This window comes from Oncorhynchus masou, chromosome 33 (assembly GCF_036934945.1).
Source record: "Oncorhynchus masou masou isolate Uvic2021 chromosome 33, UVic_Omas_1.1, whole genome shotgun sequence".
Lineage (NCBI taxonomy): Eukaryota > Metazoa > Chordata > Actinopteri > Salmoniformes > Salmonidae > Oncorhynchus > Oncorhynchus masou.
Window position 1 is genome coordinate 30,210,212 of NC_088244.1, and position 21,527 is coordinate 30,231,738.

The window sequence follows — 21,527 nt, forward strand, 5'->3', positions numbered from 1 at the left end:
CTAATTAAAATGCCTTTATTTCCTATTTGTTTCGTACAGAGCTGGTAACACTTATGATAGATCTGTATTGAGTTATTTGGTTCCCTCGATAACTTTACAAGGATCCTCGATGCTCATCCGCTGACGGGCTGTAGGGAGTTTGTATTTGAGCAACGTTTTGTGTCCAGTCAAGGGCTAAAGCATGCGATCCACAGTAGGCACAAGTACTGACATGAACACACGCACCACAACACTAAGACACAGAGAAACACAGCCTGAGGACGCACAATCTCATGGTCCTCTGAGGCTTAAAAAGAGGATGAAGAGAGAACAAAGGAAAACAGTCTTTCGGAATACAATCCTAGTATGGAGAATGAGGAGTGAAGGAAAAGTTCAAAGAGTTGGTACTATTCTGCGCATTTTGGCAGTACTGTATATATATCCATGTTGTAAACGTGAAGGACGACGTTCCTCTGAAAATCTGTCATTATAATGCTGGATCCAAAGACCTCCGCGAGCCCAGTTCCACAACAACAGCACATTAATGGTAAGACAAAACAGTGACTTCATGGTGGAAAAGTTCAATAATTGTCTCTTCAATTGGCCCTACTGCAGTTTCGCATTCTTAATATAACACAAAGAAACACAACACTAACCTAGTGATTATTACAGTACAAAGTGAGCTACACAAACATAGACATTAGAACACATCGATAGGTGGTGAGTGACCTATGCCCAATGACACCCCCTATCACATTGCGGACATGGAAGTTGGAGAATATGATGGACTCTAGTTTGGAGAGTTTCTCTTTAAGTCCCATTGACCCCTTTTTATAATGTACTTAAATGTCATTTAATAGAAACAAAGCAGCCAGTAGTACAAAAGAACTGTGGTATGTAGTGTGTGAATCATCATGCTCTCAATCTGTTGTTTCTCCCCTGCTGAGATATAGCCTACAGTTAGTTTCTGAAGCAGTTGTGCATAAGGTAGATACAATTTATCAATTTAGGCTATCAACAAATCTGTAATCCTATAATAGCAATCATTTTAAACTCTATTAACCATTGTAAATAAAAACATGTTTGTTAATTATTTTAATCACCACAAATGTACAATTAGGCATGGTTTATGGATTCTGGGCATGCAGATATATATGTTTAGGTATATTAAGTTGCAGTAGTACTGTGTTTTTGCACTGCAACAGCACACTTTATAAAGGCCCTATGCTTTTTGTTCCTATGACACAGGGGTTCTCAAAGTGGGGTCCATGGTCATATCTCAAATCATATTTCAGGTTCAATGAATCTGTGGAATACGTTTAGAGGGTGTAATACAATGTCATATTATTCATCTAGAATCTATGTTCTTAACCCTGGGCAACGTGGGCCTGGGAGGCTCACAGGGATGATGGTATCTACAGTGCTCCACCAATTATCCATTTTTCTTCTTAATAATTATTGTACCTCCCCCACACGTAAATGCTTTGTAATTTAAAGCGAGAATCCTTAGTTGCTACATCCATTTTTGGTATGGAATACCATAATACAACTTATAAATGCCTCATAGGCTTAGTTCAACTGTCATACCATACCCTATCAGAACCCAAAATATTTCCTTGTTTTACTCCAATGTTTGTAAACGATGTAAACGTAAACAAACACTGCATAGCCTCAAAATATTGTTAAAACTATCATTTGGATTGTGTGGATGGTCAGTCCTTGTATCCATAGCTCTGTCTATGCATTTAAGAGTTGTTACAGAGTTCTTTGTTATTGTTTCAATTTAGATGGGGTTTCCCATACTCAGTCCTCAGGACACCAAGGGGTGCACCTTTTGGTTTTTGCCATAGTACTCCACAGCTGATTCAAATAATCATCACGCTTTAATCATTTGAATCATCTGTATGGTGTTAGGGGGAAAAAAACACTTCCAACTTTAAAACAAACATTTTCTCTCTGCATCATTGCAAAATTGTGTAGAATTGCAGGATATTTGCTTGAAAACTGCAACATTTTCTCAGATGCCAAGAGGTGGGCCTTTAAAATGTTCCTTAGTCTGGCCATGCACTTCCGAAGTAATAGTAAAACTCCCTGTATGCTATATATATATATATATATTATTTTTTTTTATCTCACTCAAGTTATGAGGGGGTCCCTGATGAATTTGCTATCACAAAAAGGGTCACCGGCCCCAAAAAGTTTGAGAACCTCTGCTATAACACACATACATAAATACAAACAAACACACAGTTCTCAGTCTCTTTCCTCCATAGAGCTAACTGTCCAGCTGGTGGTCTTGATTGCAATGACCGTGGCAGTGTAAAACGCATTGAAACAATCTTTTTGACACAAATGTGCTGTATATTAACCTTTAATGAAAGTTATCTTATCGTCTAATCTGCATCCGCATCAGTGGAATTATTTTGGCTCTGAAATAGATTCAAACAGATTACTGATGAGGATTTTCATAGAATTGTAAATATAGATGGATATACTGGCAGTATTTTAGAAAGACACTGAAATCTTCAACTGGATTAATGTGCCTCGGTTCGGTCACAGTCCAACAGGTTCGATTGTAACATTGAGTGAAGGAGCAACATCAATGATCCTGCTATTACATTGTTGCAAACATGTTGAATGGGACATCAGACAACACTGTTATTATTTAAATAGTGTTGCCATTAGACGAAATGTCGACTTGACACAGCTAGTTTCCATCAAAGTGGCTAAGATTATGCCCTAGATTATTTATCTTAGCTTTACCATTTACCATGAACGCACCAGATGTTGATCATGTTGATCAATTATGCTGAGGCTTGGCATTGTTACAAGTTAGATATAGATTGTTTGGCATATCGTTGATCACGATATATCATATGTATAAGTCATGTCTGTAAAGCCACTGGAGATGAAAACTCAGCTGTTCCGTGACAGCATAGTTCCTATAGAGGGGTCCATAGACCGCAGTCAGGGTCCTAAATGAATTGCACTCAGCCCAAGGATCACCGACAGACCAGCCTGACACACAGTTAGATCATGTAAATGTTCTGCATGCCGCCTTTTGAATATTTCCGATAGCATCTTTTGACATAAGAAGACCATGACCCATGATTCCTACTATCAAAACAAGGCATATACAAATGACATCACAGGAAGAAAAATCTGCTACTACATTTAGAAAATAAAGACAGCTTCAACAACTTCATAGTAGAAAACAAAATCACATCCACTCTACTAAACTCACAACTGCTCAGTATTTTGCCTTCTGGAATCTAGATGAGTACAGAGTTCTGAAGGTAATGTAGAAGAGAAACACTGAACGAGGAATATATAGATGTGTCATCAAAAACACTTCTCTAACTCTAGTTACTCAGCAGAGCTCTAAAGAGCTGGGTGCTTGAGTCTTATGGCTTTAGTTTTGATCTAATTCAACTATCTGTATACACATACACATATTCCTTTATTAAACACTGTCAAATATCCAGAATTGCAAAAGGGTATCAGGTCATTAAACCAACGCAAAGTGAAACAAAACCAACAAATGTACAATAGGGGGCTTTTTGTCCACAGTGTGGAGATGTGTGGATTCAGTTCTGTCTCATTTCAGCATTGGCACTGATCATTGGAGAGTTCCACTTCAGGGTATATGTATTTCTTGAACTGTGAGACCCCTAAATGTTTGATATTTGTAAAGAAAACAACAATACACTTAAATAATCACAAACTAAAATATTGTATGAATAAATACATATGAAATAAATGATGATTAGTCCAAATGAAATAGCACAAGGAGTTAGATAGCAAGCATGCAGCTACGTTTTCATCCTACATGAACTCACACACAGTACTTCACAACGCACTTGCTCAAAAGTTCAGGCGTGGACAGGATCGTATTTCTAATATATTATGACATTCTCTCCAATAACCCATTCATGGAAAATAATACACATTTGATTCATTTCGAAAATATACTGTGCATCGTTTTCCTCCATTGTTACAGTATTAAAATGACAAATGACACCCACATACGTACACAAGATATAATTGCTTTATCTCTAAAACATGCTCTTATGTACAGTATTTTGTAGAAACATGCATGAACTATGTATTATAGCTAACTACACACCGATGGGTTGTTTGATTGCTTGCATGTTGTCTTTTCTTTAGTGTTGCTTTTTGAACATTGAGAAGAAACTAAATGTAAAACATAACTACTCTGACCCCTACTGGACATTTAAATGAAGAAATGATTGTCCAATAGAGAAAAGTAATACATTAACCAACAATCACTACTGTAATTCCCCAAAATCTTCCAGTATAAAAGTTATCAAACTGTTAAAACATTAAATTGCTTTGCTTGTTCTTTAACACAATCGAGTCGTTTTTCGTACCATTTAGTTTTTTTGAACAAGATGGTTTTGGTGCACAGGAACAATTCATGTTCCATCAAATGACCAGGGTGGCTCTTATCTAATTATATTTTGCTTGGACTTTTACATGTTTAAGAGGGTAAGCAAATTGTACATTTCATTCAGTCATATGACCACTTTTATAATCAAATTTATCCCAAGAGAAAAGTCAAAGTCAAAGTGTAAAAATCACTCATTCAAGTGAAGGATCTGAGGAGCAGCATTTGACTAAAACGTGTCTCTTTCCCAATCAGCAGACATTCTAATATGAGACCTGACTTGTGTGGCTGTACACTCCACAACCAACTCAAACTCACAACATCTCGTCACCAAAACAACATAGATCAAAGAACAACGTCTATAACCACATAACAGAGTGATATCCAGTATAGTGCAATTGGACTCAGCAGTTTGGCCATCTGTGTATAACATACACACAACAGTACCCCCTTCCAGACCTTATCCTTTCATTCAAACTTAAGAGAAAATGTTCTCAGAACAATCAAAATATAGTCACAAGACAGGCAAGGTTACAAATGATCAAACCAAACAAACAAAAACAATGATTCACTCAAATTCCCTCTCTTGCTCTTGTTTTTTTTTTTTTTTTTTTACCAGGAATTATTCATCATAAAATAAATTGTTAAAGCTCTGGTTTTTGGAGAGTAGGATAAGCAGAACAGAACATTTGGATTTAAAGTGCTTGAGGAAAAAAAAAGTGTTTGAAGTTGACAATAAGAGGGTGAGTAAAAAACAACACAGCTAATTGGAAGGCGTCCCTGGTAGTTGAGAATTGCTTATTTCATTTCTTAGAAGGCTTGTCTCCTTTATGACTGTAAGACGGATACAGGGATTCCTTTGAAGAAGTGAAATCCTTGTTGTGAATCCATGACTAATGGCAGTAGCACTGAACAGGGAGATAGATTATATATACTAGAGGCATTGGAGGAGAAGGTGGTAGATTGCAGGCAGTAGAATAGACACCTGACAAACAACATTGTGTCAACCAGGGTCCCATTCAGTCCTTTGAGTTTCCACATAGATATTCTCTCTGTCTCTCGCATGCTTTCCCAGCATAGCCCAAGCTAGACCCTTACAGTGGCTCATAGTCCCTTTATCCTAAACACGTCTCACATCTCAACTCTGTTGATTGACAGCCACAAACTGTGTTATCGAGAGACACTCTAGAGAGACTATCCCCTGGTTAATTTCAGTGATATACTTAGACTAGTCTCAGATCATTGAACAAGAAACCAATCCAGCACCAGACAGAGGTTTTCAAATCATGTTGCGGAGCATTTTGAATGACAACCCGTTTAGAAAGAAAGGCATGACGTTTCAGTTTTCTCTCAGTGTACCTGAGAATGTGGGTGAGCAGATGAGCTAATGATCAAAAAGGCAGTGTGTTAACAGTGTGGGGTATCTGGATATTGGCTATCCCTACTCTTTACCCAACTCTAGGAATGTAGTTCAAACTAATGTAATCTAGTCAGTAAGTAACTGGCAGGTGTGGAGCATGGTGCAACAATACACCCAAGGAATGAACCTGCTTGTGTTTTTCCTCTATTACATGGCAGTATAAAGCATTTTAAGTATTAAGCAGTATTGAAGCAAACGTTTTCTCTAAGGGGAGGGGGGTTGAAAAGGTACAGAAAGAGTGAATACATGTTGTACTTTCCTCATCCTCCATCACATCGGACTCCTGTTTTCACACGCTAGGCTTCTATCTTCATGATAACATGTTACTAACTGCAACCCCAATACAAATGTATGTTTCCAATGCAATCAAATGAGTAATCTGTCTTGTAACATCTCCTTGTGGAATGGCACAGCTGAGGGGGAATACAACGCTTTTCTATTCTATAATGTTTTCATCACGTCAATTAGGATATGTATATTCATGTATATGTTGCGGTGAAGGGTGTAGAATCGGTTGGTGTGTTGGTTTGGAATGTAGTATTGGGAGATGTGTATGACCAGGGGTGAGGTGGATAGGTAGGTTTGGGTATGGGTGTTTGGGGTAGAGGAGGTTTACTTCTTGGCGTTCAGGGCTGCCAGCGAAGCATCAATCTCCTCCTCGGGCTGCAGTGGATGCCACTGAGCGATGGGGCGGCGAGGGTTGGCCAGCATGTCGGACCAGTGCTTCAGCTGGGTGCCCGTCGCCTTGCTGCCCACCCAGATCTTTCCGATGGCGTCGTTTTTACCAATCTTGTCATAATCCAGCACTGTGACCACAGCTTGGATTTTCTAGGGAATGAGAAAAAGAAAGGTGTTACATTACTGTATGCCTTTGGGCACTTTGTTCCCACCCAGCTGTACACATTACTGTCATTTAGGGTGTATCATCCAATTCCACAGGTATTAAAGCAATGATACACAAGGGGGTGTGATTTAATTCTGGTTTTAGCACGGCGTGCTAATCAGCCCTCTGAGAAACAGAGACGCTCTGATGCATATAGATGGAGCTACTAGCAGCCCAGGCAGGAAACTCCCTTCAGCATGGATGATGTTGTCACACTGCCAGTGCATGTTAATCACATCCACTTCCTCCTACACCTCATCAGCATACTGTACCTGTATGTTTTTAAGTGTAAGTCTTAAGTATGTCATCCACAGACGGCGAAGTATGATCTCTGTAGCTATATGATACACTATGTTTTGGTTTGTTCTATGCCCTTTCTTGACTGTGGTAGGATAATTAGCTAAGTGCCTTTGCCCGCGGGCACATTTGAAGGGTTCAGAGGGATCAGTTGAGATGTATTTGCCATTGACCATTCTGTGTAATTAAGAGGAAGTCTCCATAAACTAACTAACTGTCTGTCTGTCTGTCTCTGTCTGTCTGTCTCTGTCTGTCTGTCTGTCTGTCTGTCTGTCTGTCTGTCTGTCTGTCTGTCTGTCTGTCTGTCTGTCTGTCTGTCTGTCTGTCTGTCTGTCTGTCTGTCTGTCTGTCTGCCTGCCTGCCTGCCTGCCTGCCTGCCTGCCTGCCTGCCTGCCTGCCTGCCTGCCTGTCTGTCTGTCTGTCTGTCTGTCTGTCTGTCTGCCTGCCTGTCTGTCTGTCTGTGCTTTGTTCCCAGCTGTACACTCTACCTGCATCTGCTCAATAGGGATCTCAAAGCTGAAGGACTCGTTGTAGTATGGATTCAGAGTGTTCTTCTTCACCGTGGTCTTCTTCTTCTTCAGACGCTTGCCGTTCTGCATCAAGTTGATCTTCACATAGGGATCTGCACACAGAGCGAGCGATACACACAGCCAGGTATTAAAACAAGCCTGATCACAGACTCACTATTGGGATAATTAACAAACATGGCTCTTTTGTAGCTTACTAGATTTAGCTTCCTGCCCATTTATCACAGTTTCAGCAGAGTTTGATCTTTAAAACACAATACTTCACTACCATCAGCGCTCTAGTAACAACACAAAGGAACCCTGCAGTGGCTGCAATGCAGTAAACCGCCAGCAGATGGTTGCAGTGCAGTTTAGCTGAAGGGAGTGGAGCTACTGAAAGGAGAGTGGTGGGTACTGAAAGGAGAGTGGTGGGTACTGAAAGGAGAGTGGTGGGTACTGAAAGGAGAGTGGTGGGTACTGAAAGGAGAGTGGTGGGTACTGAAAGGAGAGTGGTGGGTACTGAAAGGAGAGTGGTGGGTACTGAAAGGAGAGTGGAGCTACTGAAAGGAGAGTGGAGCTACTGAAAGGAGAGTGGTGGGTACTGAAAGGAGAGTGGAGCTACTGAAAGGAGAGTGGTGGGTACTGAAAGGAAAGTGGAGCTACTGAAAGGAGAGTGGTGGGTACTGAAAGGAGAGTGGTGGGTACTGAAAGGAGAGTGGAGCTACTGAAAGGAGAGTGGTGGGTACTGAAAGGAGAGTGGAGCTACTGAAAGGAGAGTGGTGGGTACTGAAAGGAAAGTGGAGCTACTGAAAGGAGAGTGGTGGGTACTGAAAGGAGAGTGGAGCTACTGAAAGGAGAGTGGTGGGTACTGAAAGGAAAGTGGAGCTACTGAAAGGAGAGTGGTGGGTACTGCAGAGTCAGCACGTGAGCACAGACCGAATCGCCCCGGAGATTGGCTGCTTGCAATGTAGTCTACAGCAGCAAGGTTTGACTGGTATTTAGCCTCGACCACATTATAATGCACAAAGAAACACTGAAAATAGCAGTATTCTTTTTTTATTAGCTCTCTAATGGGAATACAGATTTGCATTTCGTACTGTGTGAATGGGTAGAATACTGGTGCTTACAGCACAATGTCCTTGTCCTTGACCAAGGGGAACATATGGAAACAGGATATGGGAGGTAGGGACAGCTTATACTCCACAGTGCATCTGTTTCCAGTGTGTTGTTCACAGTGATTATCTTTCCATATTTCACCTGACAGTCCTCCCACGTCCATCTTCTTGAGGTTCTTGGCCTCCAGGATGCAGATGGTGAGTTTCCCGGCAGTGGGCACGTAGCGCAGAGAGATGCAGATATCTCCCAGCTTCTCTTGCTGCGTGTGGGATGGGAGAAGAGGGTGAAGAGGAGAACACAACGTATTCAATGTAATAACATTCATCCTCAATGTTCATTGTATGCATGTCCTTACCCATAAGAACTACCTATATAAGGGAACCATTCACACCATGAGGATAAAAATCGCTCTGAACTGATATTCAGAACATGATATTTCAAAGGACTGAATGAAAGTGGGGAGATAGTACTCCACATTTACCTCTTCTTTCTCTGCACTGTCCAGGTCCCTCCACTCCTCCAGTGGCTGGGCCAGGTCCAGTTTGTGCAAGGGTAGTTTCACCTCTCCGATGACGTCATGCTTAGAGAAGCGGTCAAAGTCAAAGACCTGCATGACCAAAGTCTTGCCACCCATCTCTTGGAATGGAATCTGAAAAACATCAACATTACTAGCACCATCTTTTATAAATGTTACCCTCTGAAGCAAGAACACCTTTGCTTAGCTGAGGAGAGTGTTAACGAGTCTTTGAGAACAGGTTTGCCAATGCCATTTTAGATTATTATTATTTTTTACCTGTTCTACATACTTTGACCTTGAATGATGAGAGCCAGACATGCACAAATAGCTGTATGTAGCATCCAAAGAATCTCACAATATGGAAGTGCATAAATGAGGGCAGAGTATCTTGGACATCTTTGGTCGTCTCTATAATGGGTCTGGTCTGTATTTCCCTGCTATGAGAGCTGATGCTCTCTCTGCCCCCAGAGAAGTGATGGGCGTATGGGAATGATAAGTGGGATAAGAGGAACAGAGGGCCAGAGCCAGCCTGAATTGTGTGCTGCTCACTCAGCAGAACCAAGCCTCAGCCTGTCAGCAGTCAAACGGGAGGAAGGGAGGTGGCGTTCTCCTTTAACTGGATTGCAATCCCATCCTATCCCCTGCTCAGATCAGCTCAGCTCAATCCCATCCTATCCCCTGCTCAGATCAGCTCAGCTCAATCCCATCCTATCCCCTGCTCAGATCAGCTCAGCTCAATCCCATCCTATCCCCTGCTCAGATCAGCTCAGCTCAATCCCATCCTATCCCTGCTCAGATCAGCTCAGCTCAATCCCATCCTATCCCCTGCTCAGATCAGCTCAGCTCAATCCCATCCTATCCCCTGCTCAGATCAGCTCAGCTCAATCCCATCCTATCCCCTGCTCAGATCAGCTCAGCTCAATCCCATCCTATCCCCTGTTCAGATCAGCTCAGCTCAATCCCATCCTATCCCTTGTTCAGATCAGCTCAGCTCAATCCCATCCTATCCCCTGCTCAGATCAGCTCAGCTCAATCCCATCCTATCCCCTGCTCAGATCAGCTCAGCTCAATCCCATCCTATCCCCTGCTCAGATCAGCTCAGCTCAATCCCATCCTATCCCCTGTTCAGATCAGCTCAGCTCATAGGCTTCAAAAGTTCTGCTTTATCACTGGCCAAGCTCTTCCAGTCACGTTCTCTAGCCAGAATCGAGTTTAATGAATAGTCTATACATCTGATCTCCATCATATGCACACAGATGCGCACACACACACACACACACCCACTAACATTAATGAAAGCACCTGGGAACAGACTGTAGCTTTAATTAGATTCTAACATTGGTACGCTTGAGGCTATTCCTGGTTGCTGAAATTAGAGTCATATATATACTGTACACATTAGACAGTGGTTACACAATATCTGAAGAATAGCTTGTAAGTCATGGTTGATAAATCATCTAATAATGTCTTTGAACTTCAGATATTACCAGATATATGGCATTTTTATGATAGTTTTATACGATAGGGATATATTTCTACCCTAATTTAATTCAACAAACACGAGGGAAAAATAGAGATTGTTTTAAAGGAGGACTACTCTTATAAAGAATACATGTGTGTAAAAGCATCTGAGCATCTACACATGCAAGGCGCTGACTCTTGTGGAGGCTAGCTGGAGGGAGTCTGCAGTGACTCCCTCCAGTGACTCCCTTCCCCAATCCACTGCAGGGAGTCTGCAGTGACTCCCTCCAGTGACTCCCTTCCCCAATCCACTGCAGGGAGTCTGCAGTGACTCCCTCCAGTGACTCCCTTCCCCAATCCACTGCAGGGAGTCTGCAGTGGATTGGGGAATCTCCATCATTTTATTTATCCGTTATTTTACCAGGTAAGTTGACTGAGAACACGTTCTCATTTGCAGCAACGACCTGGGGAATAGTTACAGGGGAGAGGAGGGGGATGAATAAACCAATTGTAAACTGGGGATTATTAGGTGCCCGTGATGGTATGAGGGCCAGATTGGGAATTTAGCCAGGACACTGGGGTTAACACCCCTACTCTTACGATAAGTGCCATGGGATCTTTAATGACCTCAGAGAGTCAGAACACCCGTTTAATGTCCCATCTGAAAGACGGCACCCTACACAGGGCAGTGTCCCCAATCACTGCCCTGGGGTATTGAGATATTTTTTTAGACCAGAGGAAAGAGTGCCTCCTACTGGCCCTCCAACACCACTTCCAGCAGCATCTGGTCTCCCATCCAGGAACTGACCAGGACCAACCCTGCTTAGCTTCAAAGCAAGCCAGCAGTGGTATGCGGGGTGGTATGCTGCTGACATAATTATGAGGTGTTATCTGAAACATCAGTCCAGTAGATGAATCGAATGAGAGAGAAAGCATAGCTGATGCATCAGACTTTGGGAAACTGGCTGTCTGGCAGGAGTTATGGTCTGGTCATCCACCATAGTTTAGGACTATTAGATTTATCTTTATAATTCTGATATACGGTATAGGAGAGAGATCAAAGTACAGTAGCCTACCTTGAAGATGAAGGTCTCATTGAAGGTAGGATTCAGTGTCTTCTTGTGCACTTTGGTGGTAAAATGCTTCTTCTTGTCTGGGAGGACGTAGACCTTGACATAGGGGTCCGATGTGCCACCGCTGTCCATGGAGAGGAGATCAGCTGCTTGGAGGAGGCCCACTGTGAGCTGGGGGTTAGAGGTCAAGGGTCAAAGGGGTCAGTCAATCTGCCTCAATGCACTATGTACCCAGAAAGTGTCAGCTCACAGTTCCGGAGACGACCTTCTGTTCTTGGAACAGATATTTATTTGAACAGATGAAAGAAAGCCTTTGCTTTATGCTTGTATAACACGTTACGAAGCTTTAGTCTGTTGTGTGCTCCTCAAGGTCTCAGTGAACAAAGAAGATTCTCCACAGAAGAGTAAGAGGACGGAGCAAACGCTGCGTAACAGGTCAAGGAAATCCATTCATACGTTGCTTATATAACACAAACAAGGAATGGAGTCTTGGTAAAAGTTTGACTGATTTTATCCTGAAAGGATAACTGTAGAATGATGGGTTGAATCAATCCTTTAGTGTCCGAAATGTCACATTTACTGCTGTCCTTGGCTTTTGCCCAACCAAGACATATTCATTCAAAGCTGCATTTTTTTGGAGGCTAAAAAACACTCACCAAATGGCATAAATCAATTGCTTTGAAAACTAACTTGGACTAAAAGCTTAGGCCGTTTGTGCACTGGAGCTTATTTTTGGACTTTTTCCCAACACAGTAAAATAGTCTTTTTAGCTAATGGGTCGTAAGAAAGCCACCTGTTCAAGTCAAAACACCCACCTTGTTGTCCTGGAAGTCATAATCTATGGAGTACTGAAGCTTCCCAAGCTTTTCTTTCTCCTTCACCTCTTCCTCTTTCTCATCTCCAGTCATACCAGTCTCAGCGTCATCTTCATCATAATCATCATCGTCCTGTTTCTAGAATGACAAGGGGGCCGGGGGGGGGGGGCAGGGGGGGGGCGTCAGACATTTGAACAGACAGAGTAAAAAGCACCTATAGGTTCTTCTTCAGCAGTCTGGTTAGTCACAGCAGCCATCTACCTGCCACGTCCCCCCCGCTTGTTTACCCAGATGTTACCAGCGCAGTGTGCACATCTTTTCATACATGACCTTAGTTGCAACATGACTTGATTTCACTATTCCTTGGGTGACACCATTTGCTTTTGCACTCTATATTCATCGTTCATTATTTACTGTATAGTCAATGACAGAAGAGAGAAATAGAGGGATATACTGAATGTTAAAAAAAATAAGAAAATGTGAAGTAAAACAGTCAATATGTAGTCAGAGTTTGCAACAGGGGTAGCCCCAGGCAGGACAAATGCTGTGCACCCTATAGATCTTATAAAAACATCCCTGAGGCAGACATGTACTATAGATTGGATCAGATCTGAGATTGTGATCTCTGTAACTACTCATGCTTCTGAAACGTTGAGGATCTATCCCATTGCAACACTCAGAGTGATAATAGAGTGATAAGAGTCAAATATACCACAACATGTCCTGCAGTGATTACACCTCCGCTGACATAATCATCGTAATTACTGAAAAAGCAACACTTGTCTACAGCAGATATGAGCTAATAACTTCTGCTAATACACAATGCTTGTTACAGATGTATTGTACAGTATCTATAGTTATTGGCAACATTTACAAATCCCATTGTCAGTTCATATGATCATACAATTAACAAAATAGCTAACCATGACACTATGGTAAATGAGAACTTGTTCTCAACTAGCCTACCTGGTTAAATAAAGGTGAAATACATTTTTTTTTTTATGGTAGAATTACTGACCCATTTAAGGTATTTTTTGCATACCTTTTTGAATATTCATTTTTAAATATTGTGCATGACACATAAACTACTCAATATGTAAATGAGTAGGGCCATGCTATTCACCGCAGAGCTTACCCTGGAAGAGGAACCGAGGCAGTCTGCAGCTCATTCTACGTTGTATTCTAAAACACAGACAGCCATCCACACACAACACACATTCACAGACACAAACACCCACCCAATTACTAACACATTCACACAGACACTGTATTCACCCTTGCATACACAGCCTTACATACTGTATATACCTCACATTAACTGAGCATACTTTTAACCAACAACAAGCATACGTAAGCACACAAGCCCACATACACTCCCTCTTCTAACACACGCATGCACACATACACACACACTCCATCTCTTTATAGTGGCATTCTGTAAATGTGTTGTGGTAAATGCTTTGCATTCGAGCATGCCAGGCCACACAATGCAGGAGAATACAGTAGTCCGTATAGAGAGCAAAATGTAGATGAAATGACTCAGTTCTTCCCAGTCTCTTAAAGTCTTCTGATGTACATGTAAGGATTGTATCAACAACACTAATAATCTTGGTAAAGATTGCATGCCTTGCAATCCTGAAAAACTGTGTACGTGAAAATTGCACAGCCATGGGAAGTCATGCTATTTTGGAGAGTTCCAGTCTAAATCATACCATACATGCAGTGGGATTTAAGGATACCGAACGGTATGTCCGAAAGTATGCCCCCATTGTCATAACTATGATGACTTTTGGTTCGTGAGCTCATTCGTGGAGTTATGAAATCCAAATCTATGCGGTCAATTGGTGTACTGTACTTACCTCTGGGTTGTACATTTGAATCAATGCTGTCTAACGAGAAGTCAAATGCGGCTCACGTTTTAACCAGTGGTCAAACTTTCTGGCCCACCATTCTTTCCCACTAACACCACTGCTCCAGGGAGAAAGGGACACGTTGACTAAAACCTAATGGGTCAGCAGCATCATGGGTCATCCAGGGTAATTACTCTCAAGTCAAGTTGTGGCCATTCAATGGTACCTTCTGAAAGGGCTTGAGTTGGTCTTTGTCAAGAGATACAAACCACTTTATCTCACCTTGATCTCTGAGCATATTTGCACAGCTGAATTTAGGTTGTAGAAATGACATATGAATTTCACACTCAAAGCAGAGCATGGGAAAAGACTTGTATTATAGTTACTGTAAAATACTTGTATTATCGTTACTGTAAAATACTTGTATTATAGTTACTGTAAAATACTTCTGTGATGATTACTATGCACAATAATGTGCTTGATTAGATAATACGATTGTGCAAACATGTTTAATGATCTCAATGAGGTAAAGTTTCACCCATAATTTGACAAATAGCCAACCTCACCCTTTGCACATGCATGTTAGTGATCTCTACTGGGTTGCCTCAGTGCACTCGTCATCATTCATCAACCATAGGATGAGTTTCACGTTCATTTCAAAACCATTTCAAACATTTCCACTTCAGAGGTCATATCGTTTAAAAATATATATATTTTACCCAAATTGCAACCTCTCCATGGATACTCAAGACATCATCATGGCAGTCGGTGTGGCAACATATCAAATCAGTGGACTTGCGAAGCAGCTTAATCGCTCCCATAGCTAGACCCACAAGCACCCACAGCACCTACAGTAAGCTTGCAAGACTTAGAAAGCCATAGCACCCACTGTCATCATTGCCAATCCCCTTCCACAAGCCCAGCCCACCACCACCTTTCCCCCTGCTCTGGTCTGCGCTTACACAGAGTGGCCAGAGAGGGGCGCCGCGTGCCGTCAGACCTACCGTAGGCAGAGAAGTCCACCACAGTCAAGATACACGGAGCACACATAAGACACAAAGCAGGAAGGAGGAAGAGGAGAGCAGAGAGAAAGGAAGATATTGAACTCACAGCAGACACCAGAGAGGGAAATTAGAGCAGAGGCAGAGTCAACAACTACACTATAGGGCCAAGGGAAAATGACACAGTTCTAGAACCCACCTGAGACAGTAACTGTAGACATTAACATAATCATACTCCCCTCCAAGCTCTAAAGGGGCACTGTGTTTTAATTAATTCCATCAGTGCTTGGATATTTCTGTTGTTGTTGTTGAATGTTAAATTGACTCTAAATGTACTTCCTAAAATGATCTATGGCACACTAGACATTTAGCCCCACATTACCACTATGGACTATTTAAAATTCTAATTTTGCCGTGGCAGTTTTGTGCTAGATGTAATTGGTATGCTTTATATTCCATCCACAATAGTATAATTCCCCCATGCAAAAGTGCTCAGCTGTGTCATTTTTATCCAGGTCCCAATGCACAAGAGAAAGCAGGACTAAACATTTCTGACAAATACACAATATTTAACAACAAGAAATGAAGAAGGAAGGGCGAATGTTTTCGCGAGATGTTGACAGTTCAATGATGAGTTAAATTATCTACAAAATATTTAAATTGCTATAAATTGTAAATGTCTAGACATGGCTCAATTTTCACCATGCCATCCACTAAGTGATGTGGTTATTAATTAGGGGACAATAGTTCCTCTATGCTGCTATTGACAAATATTCTACTGAAAGAGCAACTTTTTGTTGAGTGTTTGTTGACATCTTATTTCTTATGTTTTATAACTATACATTTATTATTTCCAAGTCGGAATGATCCATTATCCAAAAAATAATTTTGGGGGATGCATTATTTGGTACATATTCCTCAGGTTAAGCATCCACAATCTTTAAAGCTTTGCAGCTTTCTTGTCATTGTAGCTTTAAGGCAATGTAGGCCAAAGTTAGTTTGTGTGAAATGCAGGGTCCTCCTTCATGACAATACCCCCCCCCCCCAGGTTTGAACATACCTCTCCTTCTTTCATGTTCTTCATTCCCATTTCCCCCTTCCCTTTCTTGCCCTTCTTGTTCTTCTTCTTCTTGCAACAGCACTTCTTAACGATGCAGAAGCAGCAGGTGAGAATCAGGGTAGCAGCTACCACAGCGATGGCGATGATGGCCCATGACGGCACTGATATACACACCCAAACGCACACACACACAAACACAACAAACACAGACACACACAAACACATAACAAAAAAAAGAGAACGGTTTGACATTTGACCAACCAATGATTTCTCCCCGCTGATTGATACGAGAGGCCAAAGTCATAGTATAGAGGCCCTTGCTTAGTTAACAATTACATTTTGTGCAAATTCGATTTTTAGAGAATGCCATTAGGAACAACACCACCTGATCGATACTGAATAATGGCATAATGGGCACGTCGATGGCTTCAGGGGAAGAACAGATCTAATTCCAAAGCCATTGTTTTTAGAGTATTATCAATAAAAGTCATGAAATCTCATCTGGACAGGTCTGAGTGTTAGTTGCTGTGCAACGTCCAGCCCAGCCTCTCACCAGACAGGCACTCACATGGGATCTTGTCGATCTCATTGAGGAACTTATTCTTGATGTCGTCGAAGTCGCCGTTCTTGACAGCCTCTGTGGAGTTGTCAGCTGCGGTGGAGGCCACGGGGCCAGGGGCCACAGTTAAGACAGCAGCCCCGGTGGGCTCAGGTCCGACCATGGCTTCAGGCTTTTTCTTGAACAGGTTCCACTTCATCCTAGACAGCTAGACCAAACACAGTCCCTATGAACAGAGAAAGAGGGCTGTTAACACCGAGTCATAAAGGCCACACACAGGTCCTTAACATTCTGGACAATCTTGGAGCAAGGCTGTTGCTATTCAGGTGCATCATTTGTAATACTACACCGGCTCCTTTTAACAGCACATTGTATCTATCTTTGCATTTTGCATCACGAATGCCTGAGCCAAATCAGTGTAGTAGTGTGAATAGTGTGAAGTTAAGTGCCAGAGCCAGCAAAAGACAGCTTTGATTCTCTGATGCTGGCTCTGTGCGTGGTCAAAACAGTTATTTAGTCACAAAGCTGTTATCGAGGCTAGGAGTCAAACTGCGACAAACAGCAGTGGAGTGTGAGCAGAATTTGTGTCAAGTATTGAGTGATTGAGCTGTAATCAGATTCAGAGAGGGGCTGTGAAGGATGACAAACCTAATGAAAGGAGACTTCTCTATCTGATTCCATTAAAGCAATGGCGATATTGGCAAACAAAAAGGATTTCTAATTTCTCAAGCGCCAATCCTCCGCTCCACTGATGAAGATACTGTCTGTCTCAATTGCTGCAGGTGAACAATTGAATGAAGTTGACAACAGAAAGGATCACCTGTATATTATTCCGAGGGACTAGAACTAGTTAGGAATGTGGTATGACACTAGAATAACGTATGTTCGCGACGTTATGCAAGTTGATGTTGCAGAAGACAAATGGCTTGTGGAAAGACTGCAACTACTAAATTGGCTAAGCGAAAGAAGACCATGAGGGGATAACAAATCATTTTTTAAGTGAATCATAAACCGTAGTTGTATTAAAAACACATTTCCGCAACATTTCATTTTAAAAGAAAATGTTAGTGAGGAGGGAAATTCACCCACGCAATTACAGTAATGGTCAGTTAGGATTCTATTCAAACACTACAGTGTTTTTTTTACAGAATGTTTGGAGAAATAACTTGCATTGTGGGGAAGACCATATTACATTCAGATTTTCTCTCTGGGGAAGATTTTCAGTCTACAGACAGGAGCTATAGTGTACCATCATGCTATCTGTGTCACACCCCATGTAAACAGTGTTTTCCCTGACATCTCGCCTAATAGTTTCTCCTCTTTCTCCACCATCTTGCGCATCCTAAATGCTCTGTCTCAAGACTCTCGAGGCAGAAACTGGTCTGGATTTCATTGCTCTTCCATTTAAACGCATTCTATTTTGCTGAAATACAGTAGATAGGTCACAGAGTATCGTAAATAAGACATTTTAGTCATTTAGCAGACACTCTAATCCAGAGCAATTTACTCTTGAGTGCATACATTTTCATACTTTCCATAATGGTCCCCCATGGGAATCTAACCCACAACCCCGGCATAGCAAGCGCCATGCTCTACCGACTGAGTAACACAGGATTATACATTTCAGTCTTGAATGTACTTACTACGACTGTGATATGTGATTCTCACCTAGCTATCTTAAGATTAATAACTGCAAGTCGCTCTGGATAAGAGCGTCTGCTATAAATGACTAAAATGTAAATGTGAAATAACATCAAAGACTTTGAATGTTCAGCCAGCCTGTAAGCCAGGGGTGTTAGGGGAGGTGACCTGTCTGTACTTGCTCTGCCCAGAATTGATAGTAATTGCTGACATCCAGCCACTGGGGCAATCACAGTGCGGATCCTCCACCTGTGTAAGGCAAACCCACCCAATCAAATTCTTACAAATAGCACGCTGCGTCTGATTGGCTGTGGGGCATGTCTGTTAAAAAACATGCCAAAAGTTTGATGGGCTGTATCAGGGGGCAGACAATTGTTAAACATGAGGTATGTGTCACACATAGTCCAACTTTTGGCTGTGAAGACTTAGTGTTGGGTGTTTGGGTTGTGTGAGCAACAACTGGCTCTAAGGCGGGTAGATTTATCCTTCTGTTTGACCCTCAGGGCAGACTAGGCTATGCAGAACTGAATTAACAATGGGATAGATGGTGCGGTGAAGCGTTTTATGTCTTCTCCAGTCGAAAGGTGGCAGGCCGCGGAAGGGCTCAGAGGACCAGGGTTAGTCCAATGCTTCATGGCAGTCATTATCCCTGCTTTATGATCAGCTCTTACCACTTACTGCTGGTGAATTCATTATAGATGGTGTTTTCCCTTTGAAGGAGGCTTTAAATTCAATGAGAAATACCTCCTTTACAACACAAGCCAAATAAACAACCAATCAAACATATCAATATATAGAACGTCTATCTTCTGCCTTAATGCCCTAACTATATGTGTACAATAGTCTGGTCAATATCTTATCATGAATATGCTGTCTAAATACTACATGAAATGCAGTCTCCCATGAATCATTTTGTTTGACTATACAACTGGTCTGGACAGAGCTTTTCTAAACCTTGCCGTCACAATTCTAAAGGAACATTTACTCCATCTAGACGTGTCCTTAGAGGCAGCATATCAGACGAACAAAACATGGGCAAATACTTACTTCCACTGCTTTAAATGAAAAATGTACTAACTAAACAACTAGCTACAGATCTGTGACAAGAAACAGCTTTATCTGTAGAGCTCCATCTCTCAGTGTGTTTCTCACGGTTAGTTAGTGACTCCTCTACTTCTCCTCATAACTTCAAACAAAATGGCTGTCCTCCACATCCCTGAGCAACATGGCTCCTGGTATGATCTGGCCCTCATCACTAAGCACACTGCCTCAGAATTGGATGCCAATCAAGGGCTCTTAGCCTGTATTCTTCATCTGCGTAAAAACAGACTGGAATAAAGAGCAGCTCTCAGAAACCGTTGTTGACTTCAAATAATCACACCACAAAAGGTAGGAAATTATACAGCTCATTTGTGGTTTGCAGTATTTTTGCGAACTACCAGCTGAGATGTGGATGCTAGGGGAATTACTGTCGGTAAGCAGAGAGGAACGTGGCTTTTTCAAATCAACAATGTTTGGGTAGACTCAATGTTGGAGCGTTGTATAATCCTCAGTTCAATATTTACTCTGTTTCACTGACGAATGATGGCAAAGCTAGCTTAGGCAGAAAACTTAAATAAAGAGGCACTCTGTTCAATTGTCATTACCATGTACATTAGTAATGGGGGTGTATCTTGCTATGGTAGAGAGAAGGCATTACAGTAATTACAATCTAATTGCTGCACTACTTTGTTTTAGTATTTATAGGTCATTTTTCTTTTGGGGTTTTAAGCCCTTGAGTAATGAATAAGGCACATTCTAGTCACACCTCAGTATGGACACCTCAGTATCGAAAGTTCTCTCTATATCTATCTATCAATCTATCTTTCTCTCACACACGCACACATACACGCATGCAAACACACCACATTGTGTTTCCCTTGTGTGTTCTGGTGTTCTCTTAGCTAACATATTACCCAGCTTAAACAAAAGTGAAATGTAATTATGGGCCAGACAGGTCAATGGCAAAGAAATCCAAACTGATCCCTCTGAACCCTTCAAAGGTACCCATGGGCAAGGCGCTTAGCTAATTATCCTACCACAGTCAAGAAAGGGCATAGAACAAACCAAAACATAGTGTATCATATAGCTACAGAGATCATACTTCGCCGTCTGTGGATGACATACTTAAGACTTACACTTAAAAACATACATGTACAGTATGCTGATGAGGTGTAGGAGGAAGTGGATGTGATTAACATGCACTGGCAATGTGACATCATCATCCATGCTGAAGGGAGTTTCCTGCCTGAGCTGCTAGTAGCTCCATCTATATGCATCAGAGCGTCTCTGTTTCTCAGAGGGCTGATTAGCACGCCGGTCAGTCCTGGCAGAAAATAATCTGAGGACAGAGAGCACTAAGCACTGAGCAGTAGTAGTGCAGCTGCTACATTACACAACAACAAGTTCCCTGACTATGATTAATTAACACACTCCTACAGCCAGACGGATGGACAAGTCCTCTGTTTTCCCCTGGTCCCTGACAACCTCGCCTCCATCCCACTCCTGCACAGCTGTTTGCTAGTGCCCTGCCTGTGTCCGGAAGTGAGCTAACATTTTGAATACACTCCCCTTTACTCTACTTGGAAGGAAAATACATCATTCTAAACCATGGCAAAGCTGGCTGATATTCCTCTGTATATTCAGCTCAAAATGGTCACTTCATGTAAAGGGAAAATTGGTCATACGAGCATGTGGGCTGTGGCTGGGGGGCAATGTTGCTGGGATGCTGGGAGCAGCCGGCCGGTAAATTAAGTATTGGACGGTGAGCATTGTGAAAAGGCTGTTATATTCACAAGGACTGTTAGCTCAGCTAAGGTCAGCCGTTGTGATGGTTGGCTGTTAGGGTAGGTTTGACAGCATTGACGGGGGCTCTGTGAGATACAGGGTGATCTAAAGTATG

General features: G+C 42.0%; 1 protein-coding gene across 3 annotated transcripts in view; it reads right to left on the reverse strand.

Annotated features, from left to right (window-relative positions):
* Position 1: 1 nt before the first annotated feature.
* LOC135528222 (synaptotagmin-2-like) overlaps positions 2-21,527 on the reverse strand; it is a 73,033-nt gene continuing 51,507 nt past the window's right edge. For 2 of the 3 annotated variants that reach the window (XM_064957158.1, XM_064957157.1), the window contains exons 2-9: positions 16,955-17,171; positions 16,387-16,547; positions 12,476-12,613; positions 11,664-11,831; positions 9,091-9,258; positions 8,751-8,868; positions 7,476-7,609; positions 2-6,635 (exon numbers count right to left, since the gene is read on the reverse strand). In XM_064957158.1, coding sequence (XP_064813230.1) covers positions 6,420-6,635; positions 7,476-7,609; positions 8,751-8,868; positions 9,091-9,258; positions 11,664-11,831; positions 12,476-12,613; positions 16,387-16,547; positions 16,955-17,144 — 1,293 coding nt within the window. In that variant the 5' untranslated portion in view covers positions 17,145-17,171 and the 3' untranslated portion in view covers positions 2-6,419. The remainder of the gene's footprint in view (positions 6,636-7,475; positions 7,610-8,750; positions 8,869-9,090; positions 9,259-11,663; positions 11,832-12,475; positions 12,614-16,386; positions 16,548-16,954; positions 17,172-21,527) is intronic. The other variant, XM_064957159.1, reaches the window with a different exon arrangement.